The following is a 16,105-nucleotide window of genomic DNA, read 5'->3' as shown; positions in this document are numbered from 1 at the left end:
AAACCAGGATTCATCCGTAAAGGGCACACTTTTCCAGCTCCAGTAGCCATCGAAGGTGAGCATTTGCCCACTAAAGTCGGTTACGACGACAAACTGCAGTCAAGTCAAGACCCTGGTGAGGATGATGAGCACACAGATGAGCTTCCCTGAGATGTTTTCTGACAGTTTGTGCAGAAATTCTTTGCTTGTGCAAACCCACAATTTCATCAGCTATCCAGGTGGCTGGACCATCCTGCAGGTGAAGAAGCCGGAAGGGGAGGTCTTGGGCTGATGTAGTTAAATGTGGTTGGCCAGTTGGACGTACTTCCAAATTCTCTCAAATTAAGTTGGAGGTGGCCTACGGTAGAGAAATGAACATCAAATTCTCTGGCAACAGCTCTGGTGGACATTCCTGCAGTCAGCATGCCAATGGCATGCTCCTTCAAAACTTGAGACATCTGTGGCATTGTGTTGTGTGAGGAAACCACATTTTAGAGTGGCCTTTTATTGTCCCTAGCACAAGATGCACCTGTGTAATGATCATGCTGTTTAGTCAGTTTCTTGATATGCCACAACTGTCAGGTGGATGGATTATCTTGGCAAATGAGAAATGCTCACTGACAGGGATGTAAACACATTTGTGCACACCATTTGAGAGAAATAAGCTTTTGGTGTGTATGGTAAATGTATGGGATCTTTTATTTCAGCTCATGAAACATGGGGCCAACACTTTACGTTGCAATTATATTTTTGGTTCAGTGTAATTGTATCCATTGGCATGTTATAATTTCAAGATATAAAGAAGGTAATGTTCCATGAAGAAATATTGTGTAGCTTTCCTTCAGCTGTTTAAAAGTATTTTTGCAGTAATGGAAGAAATTGAAAATGATTTATCTTGCTACATCCATTTTAGGACTTCTAAATTAATTATAAATCACCATTCATTGATCCTGGAAGAATATAATTTATGTCTCATGAGCTTAGATCAATGTTGTACCCCATCAGAACCCAACATATAAGCTTGTTTTACTCCAATGTTAGGAAGCAAAGCAAATGTAAACAAACACTATATGGCCTCAAAACCTGGTTAAAACTATAATTGTGATATCATGGGTTGTCAGTTTTGCAACCACAGTTTTGTATTTGAGTGGTTTACACATCCCTCAGTATTTCTACCTAAACAGGGACGGGGACAAAACTATTGCACATGTCTTGCTCTTTCTTCTTGGCGTTTCAGAGTAGGGCACCGATTAAAGGTGTTATCTTTTGGGGATAGCATTACAGGCGTGGTAGATGCACGTCGCTTAAATCGAATGATAGACGGAAAGAAGGAACTAAGCCTATCGGTTTTCCTGTCGTTTGATGAAGTGGTTCTCCCGATTTATGTAAAAGTTGGGTATGTGAAATATTCTGTGAGACCCTATGTACAGAAATTGCTGCAGGGGTACAAATGTAAAACATTGGACACGTGGAAAGTGTAAATAAATAAATGTGTAGTAGTTGAAGAGTCAGATTAAGCATGTTTCTGTAGTTGTGAAAGGAATCACGTTCCCAAATCCCCGGAGTGCCCTGTAAGGATGAAGGTCGCAGTAGCTAGGCTCAGGACTATCAAGCAGGTGTTATATGTAGAGACAGTGAAAATTGCTGAAGGGGTGAGTAGAGTAGAGATGGTAGTGGATGTCCCACATCTGGAGTGAATGCCATCTAGGAGAAGGATCCCGACACACGAACAGTGAAGAAGGTGGACTTTGACTAGTGCAAGTGAACGCAACAAACGAATCAAAAATCTAATTAGAAGCGGCAAATAGGTTTCTGGGTCTTTACAGCCGAAATGTTACACGGACTACTGAATGAAGAGGTTGCTGTGCTGTGTATGGATCTGAATAGGCATTTAAATCCAACTGAAGGAGTACAGTGTTTTGTTTGAAATGTAGCGTGCATTTGCTTAGTGTTTTTGTTGTTGTTGGTAATTAGTATGATTTTTTTCATCCAAAAACATATTTTGTTTTTTGGGGTATTTTTACTACCTCGTAGAATAGGTGGCGGCAATACATCTAATGAGTGTAGTCTGCCAATAAACCTCGAAGAAGAATACGAGCAAGGCGCATGCGGTGTTTGTGTGGGGCTTTTGCTAGCTTAGCCGTGTAACAAGCTGTGCATCCCTGCGCGAAACGATCAACCAAATAGGCCTTATTCTAACATCGGAAGCAGGCTACTGTAGTTAGGTATCTCTCTAATTCTTTGTTGTGTTATATTTTATGTTAGAGTTAGCTCAGGTCGTTGTCTATATTAGTTAGCTCAACTAATCCACATAAAATGACTGATCAATCATCACTGCTGCTTCGAAAACAACTGGCAGGTAAAATAGCTCGCTACACAACCGTTAGCTAACTTAACGTTAAACTACCACGCTTTTTACCGTTAACTTTCTACCTATAACGTTAGTGACTAATCACTTAGTAGTCGAATTATGCTGGTTTTTGCTTGTATTGAATATGTCAATTTAGCTATTTACAGCTATTAGCTACGCAATGCAAATTCACAGCTGATAAATGTTTAGCTAGCTAACGCGTGACATACCACTTCTTTGCTTGTAGTTAGCTAGCAAGCTGGCTAGTTAACTAGCGAAACACAACATTGATAGTAACGTTAACACGTTAGTAGCTAATTTGCTAAGGCTTGTGGAGTAGTGTACCAGGTACGTCACTTCAAAGCCAGCTGTCTAAAACTACATTTCCATTGTAACTCGTTAGCTAACTAACAAAGTTATTTGAATTCCAGTAGGATGTTTGAGAAAAGCTTGACAACACGCACGGCTAACGTTACAAGTAAAGCACATTTTCCAGGCTGGGGTATTGGGTAACGTCAGTGTGTTTGTTTAATCTTTTTAGAACTCAACAAGAACCCCGTGGAGGGATTTTCTGCCGGTCTCATAGACGATGATGACATCCATCAGTGGGAGGTGGTCGTTATTGGCCCTCAAGATACATTATTGTGAGTATGTTTTACTAACTTTGTGTGTTTGGAAAAGTCATTTGCTACCGTCCATCTGATTTACAAATGGTCTCATCTTCTCTTTACAGTGAGGGTGGTTTCTTTAAAGCCTACCTGACCTTTCCCCATGACTACCCTCATAGGCCCCCGAAGATGAAGTTCATCACAGAAATATGGCATCCCAATGGTAATTGGTTTCATGTGCAATTCTTACTTACTTAGGCCTTTTGTATTCCTTGTGGAACATAAGCCATCGTGGAATGCTTTCATCCCTTTCTGTGCTCGCTCCACTTTCACACCTGCTGCCAAACTAACCCAGATTTAGATGCTAGATTGTGGAGACAATTTATAGATCGGCAGGTAAGGGTGCTCTCGAGCGGCTAGGTGTTCTTTACTCTTCGGCCATCAGATTTTCCACCAATGGACACCACTGCACTCTGTACTGCTCTGTAAACTGGCCCTCTCTGTATACCGGTGCAAGACCCACTGGTTGATGCTTATTTATAAAAAACATATTGGGCCTCACTCCTCCTGTCTGAGATGCCTACAGCAACCCTCATCTTCCAGCACCCATTCTGACAGTCACATTCTGTTAAAGGCCCACATCCCTGGATCGCTCCTCTTTTCAGTTCCCTACAGCTAGCCACAGCAACGAGCTGCAAAAAAACACTCAAACTGGACAGTTTTATCTCCATCTCTACACTCTTGATACTTGTGGCTGCATCATGTTTTTGTCTCTAAAATGTTGTGCTGTTGTCTGTGCCTAACAATGTTTGTGTTGCCATGTTTTGTCTTTAGGTCTCTTATGTTGTGGTGTCTCTTGTTGTGATGTGTGTTTTGTCCTACATTTAAATTGTTTATCCCAGCACGCCCCCATAGGCCTCTTGCTAGGCTGTCATTGTAAATAAGAATTTGTTATTTGACTTGCCTGGTTAAATGAAGGTTAAAAATAAAATGTGCTATCCTCTCTAGGCCTAGCGATGTCAGACCATCTGCTCTGTGCTTGGTCTCTAGGTGGTTTTAGGTCTTCCTATTTAGCGTTTGCCTTATGTGTTTTATGTTAGGGCCTGTTTTGTGATTGATTTATTGTTTCTTCTTGGTGTGTGTCCTATCCAGCACCGCTTCCTCCTCTTAAGTTGTGCTTCTATTGGGACCTGTTTTTTAATTTCCCACAGCCAGATGTTGCTGATGCAGTCTGGCCAGTGGACTCCCAGAAGTCGAATAAGATGGTGTTTAATGAATGACTTTAGTTTGTTCAGCATGTTCGTAGTAGGTATCCATGTTTCAGATCCGTACAGAAGAATGTATTTGACATTTTGAGTTCGTCTTCAGTTTTGTTTCATGTGCTATACATCTAGCCAAAGATCTGTGTTTGTGTCCTCCCCCTCTCCTCCCTCTCTCAGTGGCAAAGAATGGTGACGTGTGTATCTCCATTCTGCATGAGCCCGGAGAAGACAAGTTTGGCTATGAAAAGCCTGAGGAGCGCTGGCTGCCCATCCACACTGTAGAGACCATCATGATCAGTGTCATCTCCATGCTGGCCGACCCGAACGGCGACTCACCCGCCAACGTGGACGCAGCCGTTAAGTCCCATAAATTCAAACATACATCCTCACAGACAGGGGAAACATGCGTTCCATTCAGTTAGAAAAAGCTGAAATTATGGTGCTAGTTTGTTTTTATTGTCTCGATGTGAAATTTCACTGCTCATGATTTGTCTTGATATTTGGTAGTGGTGAAGGATACTCCACCATTTAGTTGATTGTAGTGATTGTTAAACCCAGGGTTTTGATGTACAGTTGTATTGTGCCCTGCAGAAGGAATGGAGAGAGGATCCTTGCGGAGAGTTCAAGAGGAAGGTCGCTCGCTGTGTACGAAAGAGTCAGGAGATGGCGTTTGACTAGGCCCCCTCCTCGACACAAACCCAGTGAGTTCCTTTCTGGATCCACACAGCTATAATTTCACACTCATGTTGCAAAAAGTGAGACCCATTCAGTGCCTTGGTTGGTCACTAAATAGTCTTCCATTGTGTTTCCTAGTCAGTCTTGATGCTCCTTTGTCTGTTATATTTTATGTCTGCAAGCTAACTGTTTTTTCTTTTTTAGCTGAAATTTTTACCTTGGCGGATACATCATGTCACTCTTCAATAAAGACTTTTGCACCCGTGTTCTGCTCTTAGGAAGATGTGGAATAAAAAGCCAACCCTTTTCTTTAGTTGTGTAAATAGGGTCAAGTAAATGTGTGTAGATAAACATCCCCCTCATGGTTATTGTCCAGTTCTCACCTTATACTTATTTATTTAGATGATCATGACAATTCAAGATGTATTTGTTTTGATGAGCTTATTCTTTATTTTCAACCTGCCACTGAGCCATCTATTTTAGACTTGTCTCTTATGCAATTTTGGAGTTCAGAGTATTTGAAGAGATTGTTACCAACAAAGGCTTTCGTTGCCCGTTCTATACCCCTGGAAGCCCATCCCCTCAAGTGTTCTGCAAAGTCCTTTCAAAGAGGTCAATACACTCTGCTGCCTTAAGTTGTTTTCCTGTAAGCAAAGGAAACTGTCTCCAGTGATGTCAACATCTGTCTGGATACATTTCTTCTGTGTTTGATCAATATTTTTGGGGATAAACCAAAAACATTAGCATGATGAACAGAGAATATTTTTTGTAATAAAGATCATCTAAAATTTGATTGTAAATATGTACTGTACTTGATTCTCCTTGCTGTTATAGCTTAGATTTTTAGGGACATATCAGTTTGCCCTCATGTACACAAGTAATTTTAGATTTGGCTCAGCCTTTTTGTTTTGTGTGTATGATGAATGAAGTGATGCCACTTTTGGTTAAATGTTTACTCAAGTATAGACATTAGACTGGCCCTCCGCAACACAATATCTAATGGAAGTGGCGATGGACAAGAAATAAAACTTGTAGCTCAATAGTTCTACCCATTCACCTGTGTGACGTGAAATTGTAGGCATTTACACCCACAGTTAATGTCTATAACTTGAGCCCAATAAAGTGTTGATTTACACAATTAACAAGAAAAATACAATGCTGTTCTTACATTTTCTCAGATCAACAGGGACACATTAAGCACCAGTTTAACGTGATCAATGAAACAATAGCACGTCCATGTACTCTCAGTATAAAATCATCTTAGCCACACGAAAGTGGAGGCCCGAAAAATCCATCTGCCTCACATTAGTTTAGAATAACCTCCAGCACTCCTGAGTTGTCTACTGTCCAGGAGCTGAAAGGCTTTTGTTCATGAATTGTTTCTTGACAAAGCACATCCACCACTGAAAAAAAAAAGGTCACAGTCCAATTAAGTAATCTGCAATTTCACTTTATTGTCAATGTTAGTACTTGAGTACACTTGGGATTTAGTGTGACAGATAGGGAAGTCAAATATTAGTCTCACCTTGCTGGGTTTGTCTGTCTGGGGGTCAAACACACGGTCACACAGCCTCAGCCCCGTCTCCTGGCGGATCTGCTGCAGGTACGCCCTCATTGTCTCTGATCAGGGACAACCAGAAACCAGAAACCAATAAGATCAATTAAAAATAAGTGATTAACGTACTACTGGCATTCCCACATCTCATCCTGCAAGGACTTGTGCTAATGCTCCTTACCCTCTTCCTGCTTGTTGCTGGGCTTTGCATACATGGCGTTGAGCGGGAAGCCAGGTTCTCCAGGGATGGGGAAGTTAGTGATGCCCAGAGTGTACATTTCCTTCTCTCCCTGACCCCTGGAGCTGCACTGTAACAAATAATTTGGGAGGGGAGTTCACAATACAAATGTCTTTCTTTGCATTATTCTGAGGACCTAACATTCTATAACTTAGGGAGCGGTTATTTGGATTCATTAGCCATTTAGTTCATTTGAAAATCATGTTGGCAATCAAATCAGATTCAGTTACCTTCTGTAGCTTCTTCAGACATTCAGAAATGTAAAGGGTGACGTAGATCAGAGTCCTGTCTGCCTCGTTCTGGGAAGGGGGACAGGTTGTTAACTCCAAGAATACACCAAGCCTTTTGTATTCTCATTACTACTGACTTTAGTCTATCTGTTATCTGATAACAACATGAATAGGTGTATGCGAGCAGAGCCTAGTTTCAGTCACCATCCAACTTAGTTAGAATGCTAACAGAGCTATGAGAAGATTGTATTGCCGATATTGTAGTGTCAATATTCAGAGGCAGGCTGGGGCATGTTGGAAAACTAGGGCCAAAGCACTGTAGCAAGAGGCCTAAATGATAGGTACTGTAAAAAAATAAAAAGTAACTTAATTACAACATAGACAGTATTCCTTACATGTCAGGTGACTACTTTTACAGTCACCATTTTACTCATAGACAATAAAATAATTAAGTTTTCCTTTACCTTGATTTCATAATTCTTAAAGAAGACGTTGGCTTTGAAATAGTAGATGGCCTCCTCAATGATGTCAGAATCTTTGGCTGAAATAACGAGTATTGAGTATACAGGAAGTTAGGGAATGATGGACAAGTTCTTCAAAATAAAGAGAATCAACACGCGACTGACTCATGACACCAAATAAGGAAGAAACATGCCCCACCAGGCAACCAAAGTCAGAAGCGAATGAAAAAAAACTGATGTGCAGGTTGAGAGTATGGATAGCTCAATTATAAATCACAGAATACTTGTTCGTATCACACATGAACTTTGTCCATTATTGTAGCCTATTTTCTAAACACCATGTGTGGATGGTACGAGTTTGCAAGCTGAAACGTACTCTCTTTTGCTGCAGGGCCCTTGAACTGGGTTTTTAGTGGCAGCATAGCCATGTTCCCCACCATCTTGGTGTCCCCATCCATCAAGCCAGAGTGGTACGCCTGCGAAGCAAATTGAAAAAGTTGATGTTTGTATAGTATAATGGCCCTTTCGTGAGATTAAGAATGTGTTCTTAACTGTCTTGCCTAGTTAAATAAAAAAATAAACAAGATGAGAAGCCAGTGCACCTGATAGCTGTCAATAATACTAGTAGTTACAAAAGAGCAGATTAGCTAGCTAATTTAGAAATTAGCCATATTAGCTGCAAGCGCTAACATGTTAATTTGCTAGTTTTCATTTAAACTGGCAACTAGTCTGTCTCACTATCATGCAATATTGTACATTAAATTACGTAGCCAACTTCTTCTGGTGAGGTAAAGGCATCACCAATAGCTAGCAATTCTACCGTCTGTACATCATTAGGGTGCATACACGCACAATTATCATACAACTAATCCAATTTCAGTATTACTACACACTTGATAAAGGTTGTTCATTTAAGAGGTGGTCATAATATTGTAATTTACTTACCGGCATTTTAAGAAATAAATGTCAATCTTTTAACCAAGCAAAATAAAAATGTTTCGTTTGCCAGAACACTGCTTCCGCCTGTCCCACCCAACAGAATTACAGGAAGTAGACAGATACGGTGTGTATAATATTTGAATGGCCACAGGGTGGTGCCAATTTAACATTTTCATAGCAATACTTGTGTGAAAACTGTTTTACAATAGTTTTTATTCAAAAAAAATATAATCCAAATATTCCACGGGGGGAGGGGGTTGCAATATCAGGGTCACAATACACTATACACAATCTTAAAATGATAACTAAAACATTTTTAAACAGACATAATAAGTCTATAAATAAATAATTGTGGCATGATACTGCAATTAACATTTCCCTCTGACCATCAAATGTTATTCTTTTCTTTCTGGGCCTCTTATGTCACCTCTCAGTCCTCTACTTTGTCCTGAAATAAATCATCATAATTTGTGTTGTCAGGCTCCTCCTCAGGCTCCTAAGGACAGAAAAACAAGTAAAGTGAGTGAAAGGTTTTAAGTAGTTGGGAGCGCACTTAGTATACTTAGAAATGTAGTACATTACTTCCAAAAGCAGGATTATAGTTAAGCACTAGGCATACGTTTCAGTCCACATAGTGGATTTTTATGTACTTACCTTTGGCTCCTTGAACTCCAAGTCTTCTCCGTATTGTATGGAAAAGTCAATGTGCTGAAGCACTATGTTGATGCCTTCCTCATCTGTGCGGTCAAATGGCAGGAATCTCACCATGCTGTAGTCATCAATCTGGAAAACAAACAAACATATATATATTTTAAATGAATTCCAAATTCAGAAATCATTCAAAATCATTAACACCATTGCTGCCTTTTCTCTGAGCGTGGCTGTGTGCACAGCAGGAACTTACCAAGCCACAGATGGCTTTGGTCAGCTTCTTGAACTTCTTGCTCCTAATGGTGACAGAGTTGTCCTCCATCATTGAGTACATGTCTGGGTCCAGGTATCTGCATGGAGAGAGTGAGATCTGTCAGTGTCAGCCAATACAGGTCCGCTAACCATGTGCATAGGATGCATTCAGAGCCAGACACACAAAATCAGATAAACAAAGACCACTGTGACAGATAAACACATAAAAAGGAGGAATTCTTTCATTCTGGCACCTACTTTTCAATTTCCTTTTTGGCCTTGGGACTCAGCAGGTCCATTTTAGTCATTATGTTGACTGTTGGAATCTCCAAAGACACCATGGCACTCAAAGCAGCCATGATACCAGAGATGAACTGGGATGGGAGAAAATTGCAATTAACTTCAAATACTACTGTCAGAGCATATTATTGACAGAGTAAAAGGCAGCATGATCAGGAATAAAGTGGGTTAATAGTGGCCAGATTACCTTGAAGGTCTCCACCATGAACTGCGAGTCTACCAGGAAGACGCCACAAACACGGAATTCCCATTGCTGGAGCTGCTCTACGAGCTGCCTCATCACAGGGAGGTGTGTGTAGAGCTCTATTTGACCTGCAGACATCAACAACCCGTCATAATTTTAGTTAATACCACTCACTACAACATCAGCACAAACTTCTCAACAACTATGATCATCATGTTCAAAATCAGATCCATCAAAGTCCTTGCCCCTCTCTATGAATAGCACTTTACCAGGACAGTCAAACAGTATGTAGTCATCCTCCACGTGGCCCAGGCTCTCCTCCAGCCAGTCAAAGTTGTTGGCAAAGTACTCCATGCAGAACACCAGCCCTCCATTTGGGCCGAACCTCAGTGACTCATCCTCCATCACGTCATCCACCATAATCAGCTCCCGGATATCTGAGGGTAGAAAAACAACCAGTCAGTGCCACTCATTGTAATATAAACAGGACTATCACAGAACTCCCCAGAGATGTGTTTTACCTGCCATGACCGGGTAATCAAAGTGTTCAGCGGCTGGGTCTAGGTTGACCACCTGTACAGAGCGGTTTATGGCTTCTGCATGCTGGATCAGTGTCGAGCAGTAGGTACTCTACAGATAGGGGAGATTAATAAACCACAGCGGACTGAAATATCTGTGGCAAAAACATACGTGATGATATGATAACTTTTAATAGGATAAATCAAGCAACATCTACAGTACAAGCACATTAGAAAAGTGCTGGAACTGCATTTCTGACACTGACAAGTCATGGTCAATGGCAGTGCATGTAGCTCAGACCTTGGATGTTGCAACTAAACTAGCAAGCGCTAACTATAACTATTTTAATATGTGAATTGCCTTTAATTGTAAAGCATAGCCTAGCCCTGCTCGTTTAGCTACATTTTGGAATGACATGGAACAAACAGCAAACACTTAACGTTAGCTAGCTACCCACTGAAGCTAACAGTAACGTTTCAGTGTTGTGGATAGCTAACGACTTTAGCTAAAAACAAACAAGCTAGCTTAGTTAGTTAACTTACCTTTCCACTTCCCGCGGGGCCCATCACGAGTTGAGCATAACGAGGCATTTATACTATAATATCCCAAGGACTGAAACTACACAAAACAATTTTAGTCGCTTAATTATTAAAGAGTAATGTTGCTAAACCATGTCGGCGGCTACATTCACAGCTAACATGCTTGCAGGCAGAAGACATTCGCTAACTACGGGTATTGTGTGAAGACCAAAAGTTGTCGTTCGAGTGAGCAGTAGATTTTCACGCATGCGTACAAATAATCTTACCTACACGTCAATGTCATGAATCGACAGCAACTTAGATTTTGTCAGTCAATATTATTGCTACTTCTGGTTTTGAATAAAAAAAAACAGGTGATATTTGCTGAAAATGCCAAGACTATGTCAGAGTGCATCGGATGAAACACGATGATGGTATCTTGCCAAAAATGTATGGCTGTCTCAGTGCAATAATGGTCTTGATGTCATTCTCCAATATTATCTGCTTTGAACACTATATAGGACAAATTACATTGCACGTTTCTAATCATGTGTCTATGTCCCTTATTGAAATAGTACAATTAATTATTTTAAATGTTATTTAAATGTTATAGATTACATTCGTTTATAGCGTTCAATTAAATTTAACATTGACATAAAGTAATAGAATAGGTCAATTCACTTCGTCAATAAATACATTCAATAGGTCAATTCAAGGACTTTAACCAGACAATGAAAATACCTATTTTCTATTGTAGAATTTCATAATTCAAAGAGAGGTAACTTTAGGAAAAACAACATGTTTTCAATATCATGATATGTGTAGATTGTAATCTGAGACGAGTTTTTCTAATGGGGACTGTGGCAGCGCATTAAATTTACGGGAAAATTGAGATTACAAAATAACCAATAAGCATTAGAATTATGTGGAAACGGCAAGTATATTAGTGAGGAACATCTTCATCAAAATATTTCAAATATCAAAATGAAGAATGTTGCATATTGGCAGGCAGCAGTGTGTTCAGTGGTTTCCCTTGGAGTAACAGCCGCTCTTCTTGCTAGGGCCACTCCTCTTGGTCAACATCAAGCTCCAAGGCAACCAGACCCTTAGTCTCAGTAGGAAAGCAAAACCATATTGACATTAATGCATAATGTTGTAGTGTTTTCCTAAAGCCGTAGGAAGGCTCAAATCACTGGGGGCTCATGCTGCCCATGTGGGGTCAGACGACATTAGGAACGCTAGCTTGGAACTACTGAAAATGTATTTTAAAGAATTGATTCCCACTCCAAAAAGCAGCAAATTAATTCAGGCCCGATGCAATCACTGGGCCACGTCTGTGAAAGATTCAGCAGGCTACTGGCATGTCACACTTGGCTAAAAGACTACAGCATTTGGGGCTGACACCAGGACAGAAGCATTACATATCCACGATTGCTGATGCTTACAGAGCATGCACATAAACTCATCCAGAAACATGACCTAAAATGTGCTTCACAGATGCATCAGGACAGGGAAAACTAGTGGTTACTCTATAACCACGGTGGACACATCCTACAAGGAGGTTGGGGGACAGTGAAGTACTACAATGATGATGATGTTTAAGATTGGTGGTCATACCTGTTTGAGGCATAACAAAAGTGCTCATAGGATTCACATTTTTTTTTTGTAGGTTCCATAAGGGAGAAGGTCCGAGTCCTAGATGTGCATCCAGAGGTTGGATGAACACCTATGTTAAGTCATGAGACAAATTAACATCATTCCAAAATTCACAGCAAGACCACGCCTCGACCACATTGTGGACCAAAGGACATATGGGTAAACCATTCTACCAAATATCCCCAATCAACAAATGAGGTGTATGGTGTTTACTTTTTTAGAATCTGATGTCAAAAACTGTCTTTTTTTTGCCTGTTGTTAACCCTACAGGACATCACCAGGTTATTCTGTGTCGAAAGACAGGAAATCTAAAAAGCAGGACTAAAGTCCTCAAGGCAGTTTTTTACTCCATGCTTACATCTGTGCCTTTATCAGTGTTCATAAAAAGACAACCTGGAGTTAAATGGCTGATGACTGAGTGAATGCATGAGCTCACTGTCTATGGGGGAGCAAGACGACTTATTCTCAATCATATGACTGCATCGCTCATTTGTTTTCAGTGTTTTTACATGTGGTGTAATTTTCTTTAAGTGTTAAAGGGATACTTCGGAATGTTGGCAATGAGGCCTGTTATCTACTTCCCCAGAGTCAGATGATCTTGTGGATATCATTTGATGTCTCTGTGTCAAGTTTCGCGAGCCAATGCTAACTAGTATTAGCGCAATGACTGGAAGTCTATGGGTATCTGCTAGCATACTTCATTGCCAAAATCCTGAAGTATCCCTAAAAGTGTTTTCTTTGTCTTACAATTTAATATGAACAGGTGGCTGAGAATGAAATGGGATTCTTATTGTGGGTGAAATTAGTAAGAGAAGGCTCACTACAGGAAAATAAAAGGCCATGGAGCTACATGTACTTACAGGACATTTTACATGACAATACATAAAATTCAAAAAGTGGCACCAAATATTTATTTGAATGACATTATGCAAACGCGTGTGACAATTGCATTTTTTAAATGTATTTTTACAGACACCACATGGTGGGTGGAACACATTCCAATGCGGATGACATAAAATATTATACATTTCTTTATAGAGTTAAGCTAGCAAACAGTTATGGTAGAGCATTTTTTGTGGTTATGTAGTTGGAGCTGCAGGTAGAAAGGAATGAAACAATACACTGAACGACAGCACCCCTTGCCTCACCCCTCCCTTTTCAGCCCTGGGTTTAGGATTTCTTGTACTCAATCCTCTCCACTTTGACGTCATCTCCTATGAGCTGGTATACGTACGTCACCACTGTGGATGCTTGGATGTCCATCAATACAAAAGATGGGATGATGTTGCTGAGGAGAAGCCAAACAGGGGAGAGGAATGCTCATATTTACACACCAGTGTAATGCTAGCAGTTAGCAGTCACTTTAAAAACATCTGCTAAATGACCCAATAAATATGTCAACGGCTTAATTTGTAGAAATTCCACCATTACCTTTCCAGTGCATTGTAGGCTCCAGTTGCTGAGCCAGGGTTGATGTAGAACTTGTTCTCGTTTTCGAAGGCCTCAAACTTGTGTGTGTGTCCAGAGATGAGGATGTCGACGTCGAGCTGCCTCTGCAGCAGGGCCAGGCTTGCCATGTCCCCCCAGGGGATCACCTGGTGCCCATGGATCAGGCCGATCTTAAACTGACCTACTGTCACCACCTTCTGCTCCGGGTAGTTCAGGTTCTATAGGGAAGAGAAGGCAGAAAACACCACAGCTCATCCACTTTCCTTACCCATTAAAAGATTATACATTCATTTTGATATAATGGATTATGTAATAAAGCATAAGGGAAGCGGATATAAAAACCTCATCAAAGTCTCCCCTGACAATGTGTACGTCCCCAGCCAGTGTCTTCAGGTAGTCATAGCTCTCCTTGGTGCAGAGGTTTCCTGTACAGAGGATGTGCTGGATCTTGCCTGGCACCAACAGCTTCTTAAACTTGGCTGGTAGGGTGTTGCATCGGTGGGGGATGTGCAGGTCACCTAACACCAGGACCAACTGGCATCAAAACAGTGGATGGAGAGATGAGATATGTTGGCAGTTACAGGAGGGAGCTGTCATACTTACAAAATGTAGGCTGTCCATTAGGAGGATGACATCAAGTTTGGAGTCGATACCATTTAAACTCAGTCAACTCAGGAAATGAAATTCAACATGTGACTTGCAAATGTTCAACTAGTCTGTCGTATTGAATTTCAATTAATCTTAAAAATGCCACAACTTTGGTTCTTGAGTTGGAAGAGAACTAAGTTCTCGAGTAGGGTATATCAATACTCCATGGTAATTAGAAGATTGTTGCCAATTTGATCAAGGACTAAAGCTTGTCCCATTCCGCAGAATACTCTATCCGCACAGATATCAGTTTGTCTGAACAGCGACGAACAAATAATTAAGGCGTATTTATTTTTCCACATCACACATTAGAAAGGTCATACTACATCACCAACCATCCAGCAAAGGGTGTGTACCCAAAATAACAGTTTGTTTTTAGAGTTGCCTCTAAATGTATCAAACAGATTGCTCAATATCCTCACCTGAATGCATGGCAACATTCTTGGTGTGTATGTGTGTTAGTATGGAAAATGTCTTTATTACCAGGACATCATTATAAGGCTAACCCTTAGAGTTTAGCGAGGTATGGAGTGTTACAATGACAGGCATCCCTCCATTAGTCTGCAAAACAAGCCTCCAGAAGAGGTAGAACAGGCAGAGTACAGGTTCCAACAGAGAGCGTGCACTTACCCGGTGACCAGCCTGAATACAGAGCAGAAGATTGGAGAAGGGGTAGGGTGGGTAACAGGGGTGGGAAGCAGGATGTATGTGGAGAGATTGACATGAAGCAAGATCAAAGATAGGAAATTAAAAAATAAAACCAGGTGGGAAAATAGTGAAAACTTAAATAAAAAATTAAGGAAACATTCCAAACAAATAAGTGTTAGTAAGGTGACAATAGATGATAGCCTTAATTGTTAGTGGGTTGCAAGTAAGATCATAACTATAGCGTGAGTGATTATAGTAGTGCCCCTACCAAACACTAACGTTAGGTTTGTGCACTGACACAAAATGTCAAAAGGTCCATAAAGTTTAAATCAAACTAAAATGACTGAATTTAAATACGTAACTTGCTGCGATGAGTAGGCATGAGAAATGACATGGTGGTAGCTAAACAACCAGAGAAAATGAAGAAATCACCTGCTAGCTGAGACATGGAGAAGGAAATTAGCTAACGTTAGCTAGCCTACTCGAGCAAACTCAATCACACAGATTCACAGACAATGACCAATTTAAAGTAGAACCCAATGCAGATTGAAAGGGTGATTGATTTGAGCAGTACTGCGTTGTTATTCAGACCACTTTTTTGTCATGTGATCATCGTTCATCCATCCATCTCGGGCTAGCTAGCAGACCAACATGCTTTATATGCTGGGATCTAGAGATAAGAGTTTACGGTCACAACGCAATTAGTCCATACATCCACATACAATCAATGTTCACGAAAAATAAACAAGGTAAAAAAAAATCTAATATTTACTTTATTTTCACTTACCATCGTCTATTTTGCTGTGTTGGGCTTCAGGAAGCAGCTACGCAAGAAAACGTAATGACGTTAACAAGTAAGTCATGCAATCAGCCAATGAATGCCGGGCAATCTTACGGAGGCCAATGTAGAACATACTCGAATGTGGGCAAGGTGGATTCCTGCCATTCTTTTTAATTAATTGCTTTACTTTCTCTCAATGCCC

At 40.6% G+C, this 16,105-nt stretch overlaps 4 protein-coding genes across 5 annotated transcripts; 1 reads left to right on the top strand and 3 right to left on the bottom strand.

Moving 5' to 3' along the window:
* Nucleotides 1-1,615: 1,615 nt before the first annotated feature.
* LOC110523523 (ubiquitin-conjugating enzyme E2 G1) lies at nucleotides 1,616-5,674 on the top strand. Its single transcript, XM_021602282.3, has 6 exons — nucleotides 1,616-2,338; nucleotides 2,871-2,973; nucleotides 3,063-3,160; nucleotides 4,377-4,555; nucleotides 4,791-4,900; nucleotides 5,079-5,674. The coding sequence occupies exons 1-5, from the start codon at nucleotides 2,296-2,298 to the stop codon at nucleotides 4,875-4,877; spliced, it is 510 nt and encodes a 169-aa protein (XP_021457957.1). The 5' UTR covers nucleotides 1,616-2,295; the 3' UTR covers nucleotides 4,878-4,900; nucleotides 5,079-5,674.
* LOC110523522 (actin-related protein 2/3 complex subunit 3-B) lies at nucleotides 5,301-8,511 on the bottom strand. The gene is made up of 7 exons (XM_021602281.3): nucleotides 8,304-8,511; nucleotides 7,735-7,834; nucleotides 7,362-7,438; nucleotides 6,898-6,966; nucleotides 6,611-6,737; nucleotides 6,400-6,494; nucleotides 5,301-6,277 (listed from the first exon to the last, which is right to left on the bottom strand). Exons 1-7 carry the CDS (start codon nucleotides 8,307-8,309, stop codon nucleotides 6,215-6,217), a joined length of 537 nt encoding a protein of 178 aa, XP_021457956.1. The 5' UTR covers nucleotides 8,310-8,511; the 3' UTR covers nucleotides 5,301-6,214.
* Nucleotides 8,491-10,933, bottom strand: atpbb (ATP-binding domain 1 family member B). The gene is given in 8 exon segments (NM_001165158.1): nucleotides 8,491-8,793; nucleotides 8,952-9,080; nucleotides 9,202-9,298; nucleotides 9,459-9,574; nucleotides 9,688-9,812; nucleotides 9,954-10,121; nucleotides 10,206-10,314; nucleotides 10,746-10,933. Coding segments are annotated over 8 exon segments (858 nt in total). The 5' UTR covers nucleotides 10,794-10,933; the 3' UTR covers nucleotides 8,491-8,727.
* Nucleotides 10,934-13,265: 2,332 nt separating this feature from the next.
* On the bottom strand, nucleotides 13,266-16,027 carry LOC110523521 (vacuolar protein sorting-associated protein 29). Of its 2 annotated transcripts, none has more exons than XM_021602280.3 (4): nucleotides 15,910-16,027; nucleotides 14,169-14,360; nucleotides 13,809-14,044; nucleotides 13,266-13,665 (listed from the first exon to the last, which is right to left on the bottom strand). In XM_021602280.3, the coding sequence occupies exons 1-4, from the start codon at nucleotides 15,910-15,912 to the stop codon at nucleotides 13,548-13,550; spliced, it is 549 nt and encodes a 182-aa protein (XP_021457955.1). In that variant the 5' UTR covers nucleotides 15,913-16,027; the 3' UTR covers nucleotides 13,266-13,547. The 2 variants fall into 2 exon arrangements, with proteins under 2 accessions (XP_021457955.1, XP_036833054.1); XM_036977159.2 differs by having other exon boundaries at nucleotides 15,895-15,985.
* Between the last annotated feature and the right edge of the window lie 78 nt (nucleotides 16,028-16,105).

The sequence above is a fragment of the Oncorhynchus mykiss genome, chromosome 5 (genome assembly GCF_057628025.1).
Source record: "Oncorhynchus mykiss isolate SJ-2025 chromosome 5, ASM5762802v1, whole genome shotgun sequence".
Taxonomy (NCBI): domain Eukaryota; kingdom Metazoa; phylum Chordata; class Actinopteri; order Salmoniformes; family Salmonidae; genus Oncorhynchus; species Oncorhynchus mykiss.
The sequence above is the reverse complement of the archived record's forward strand: the minus strand, read 5'-3'. Positions and strand labels throughout refer to the sequence as shown.

Bases quoted from the DNA above. Each gene is read 5' to 3' on its own strand.
- LOC110523522 (XM_021602281.3), bottom strand. The intron at 6,967-7,361 runs GTAAAGGAAAAC...CCCCCTTCCCAG, and splicing joins TTAAGAATTATGAAATCAAG to AACGAGGCAGACAGGACTCT. The intron at 6,738-6,897 runs GTAACTGAATCT...TATTTGTTACAG, and splicing joins GTCTGAAGAAGCTACAGAAG to TGCAGCTCCAGGGGTCAGGG.
- LOC110523521 (XM_036977159.2), bottom strand. The intron at 14,045-14,168 runs GTTTTTATATCC...TCTTCCCTATAG, and splicing joins TCAGGGGAGACTTTGATGAG to AACCTGAACTACCCGGAGCA. The intron at 13,666-13,808 runs GTAATGGTGGAA...GCTTCTCCTCAG, and splicing joins GCCTACAATGCACTGGAAAG to CAACATCATCCCATCTTTTG.
- LOC110523523 (XM_021602282.3), top strand. From the start codon at position 2,296: ATGACTGATCAATCATCACTGCTGCTTCGAAAACAACTGGCAG. The intron at 2,339-2,870 runs GTAAAATAGCTC...TAATCTTTTTAG, and splicing joins GCTTCGAAAACAACTGGCAG to AACTCAACAAGAACCCCGTG. The intron at 2,974-3,062 runs GTGAGTATGTTT...TTCTCTTTACAG, and splicing joins GGCCCTCAAGATACATTATT to TGAGGGTGGTTTCTTTAAAG.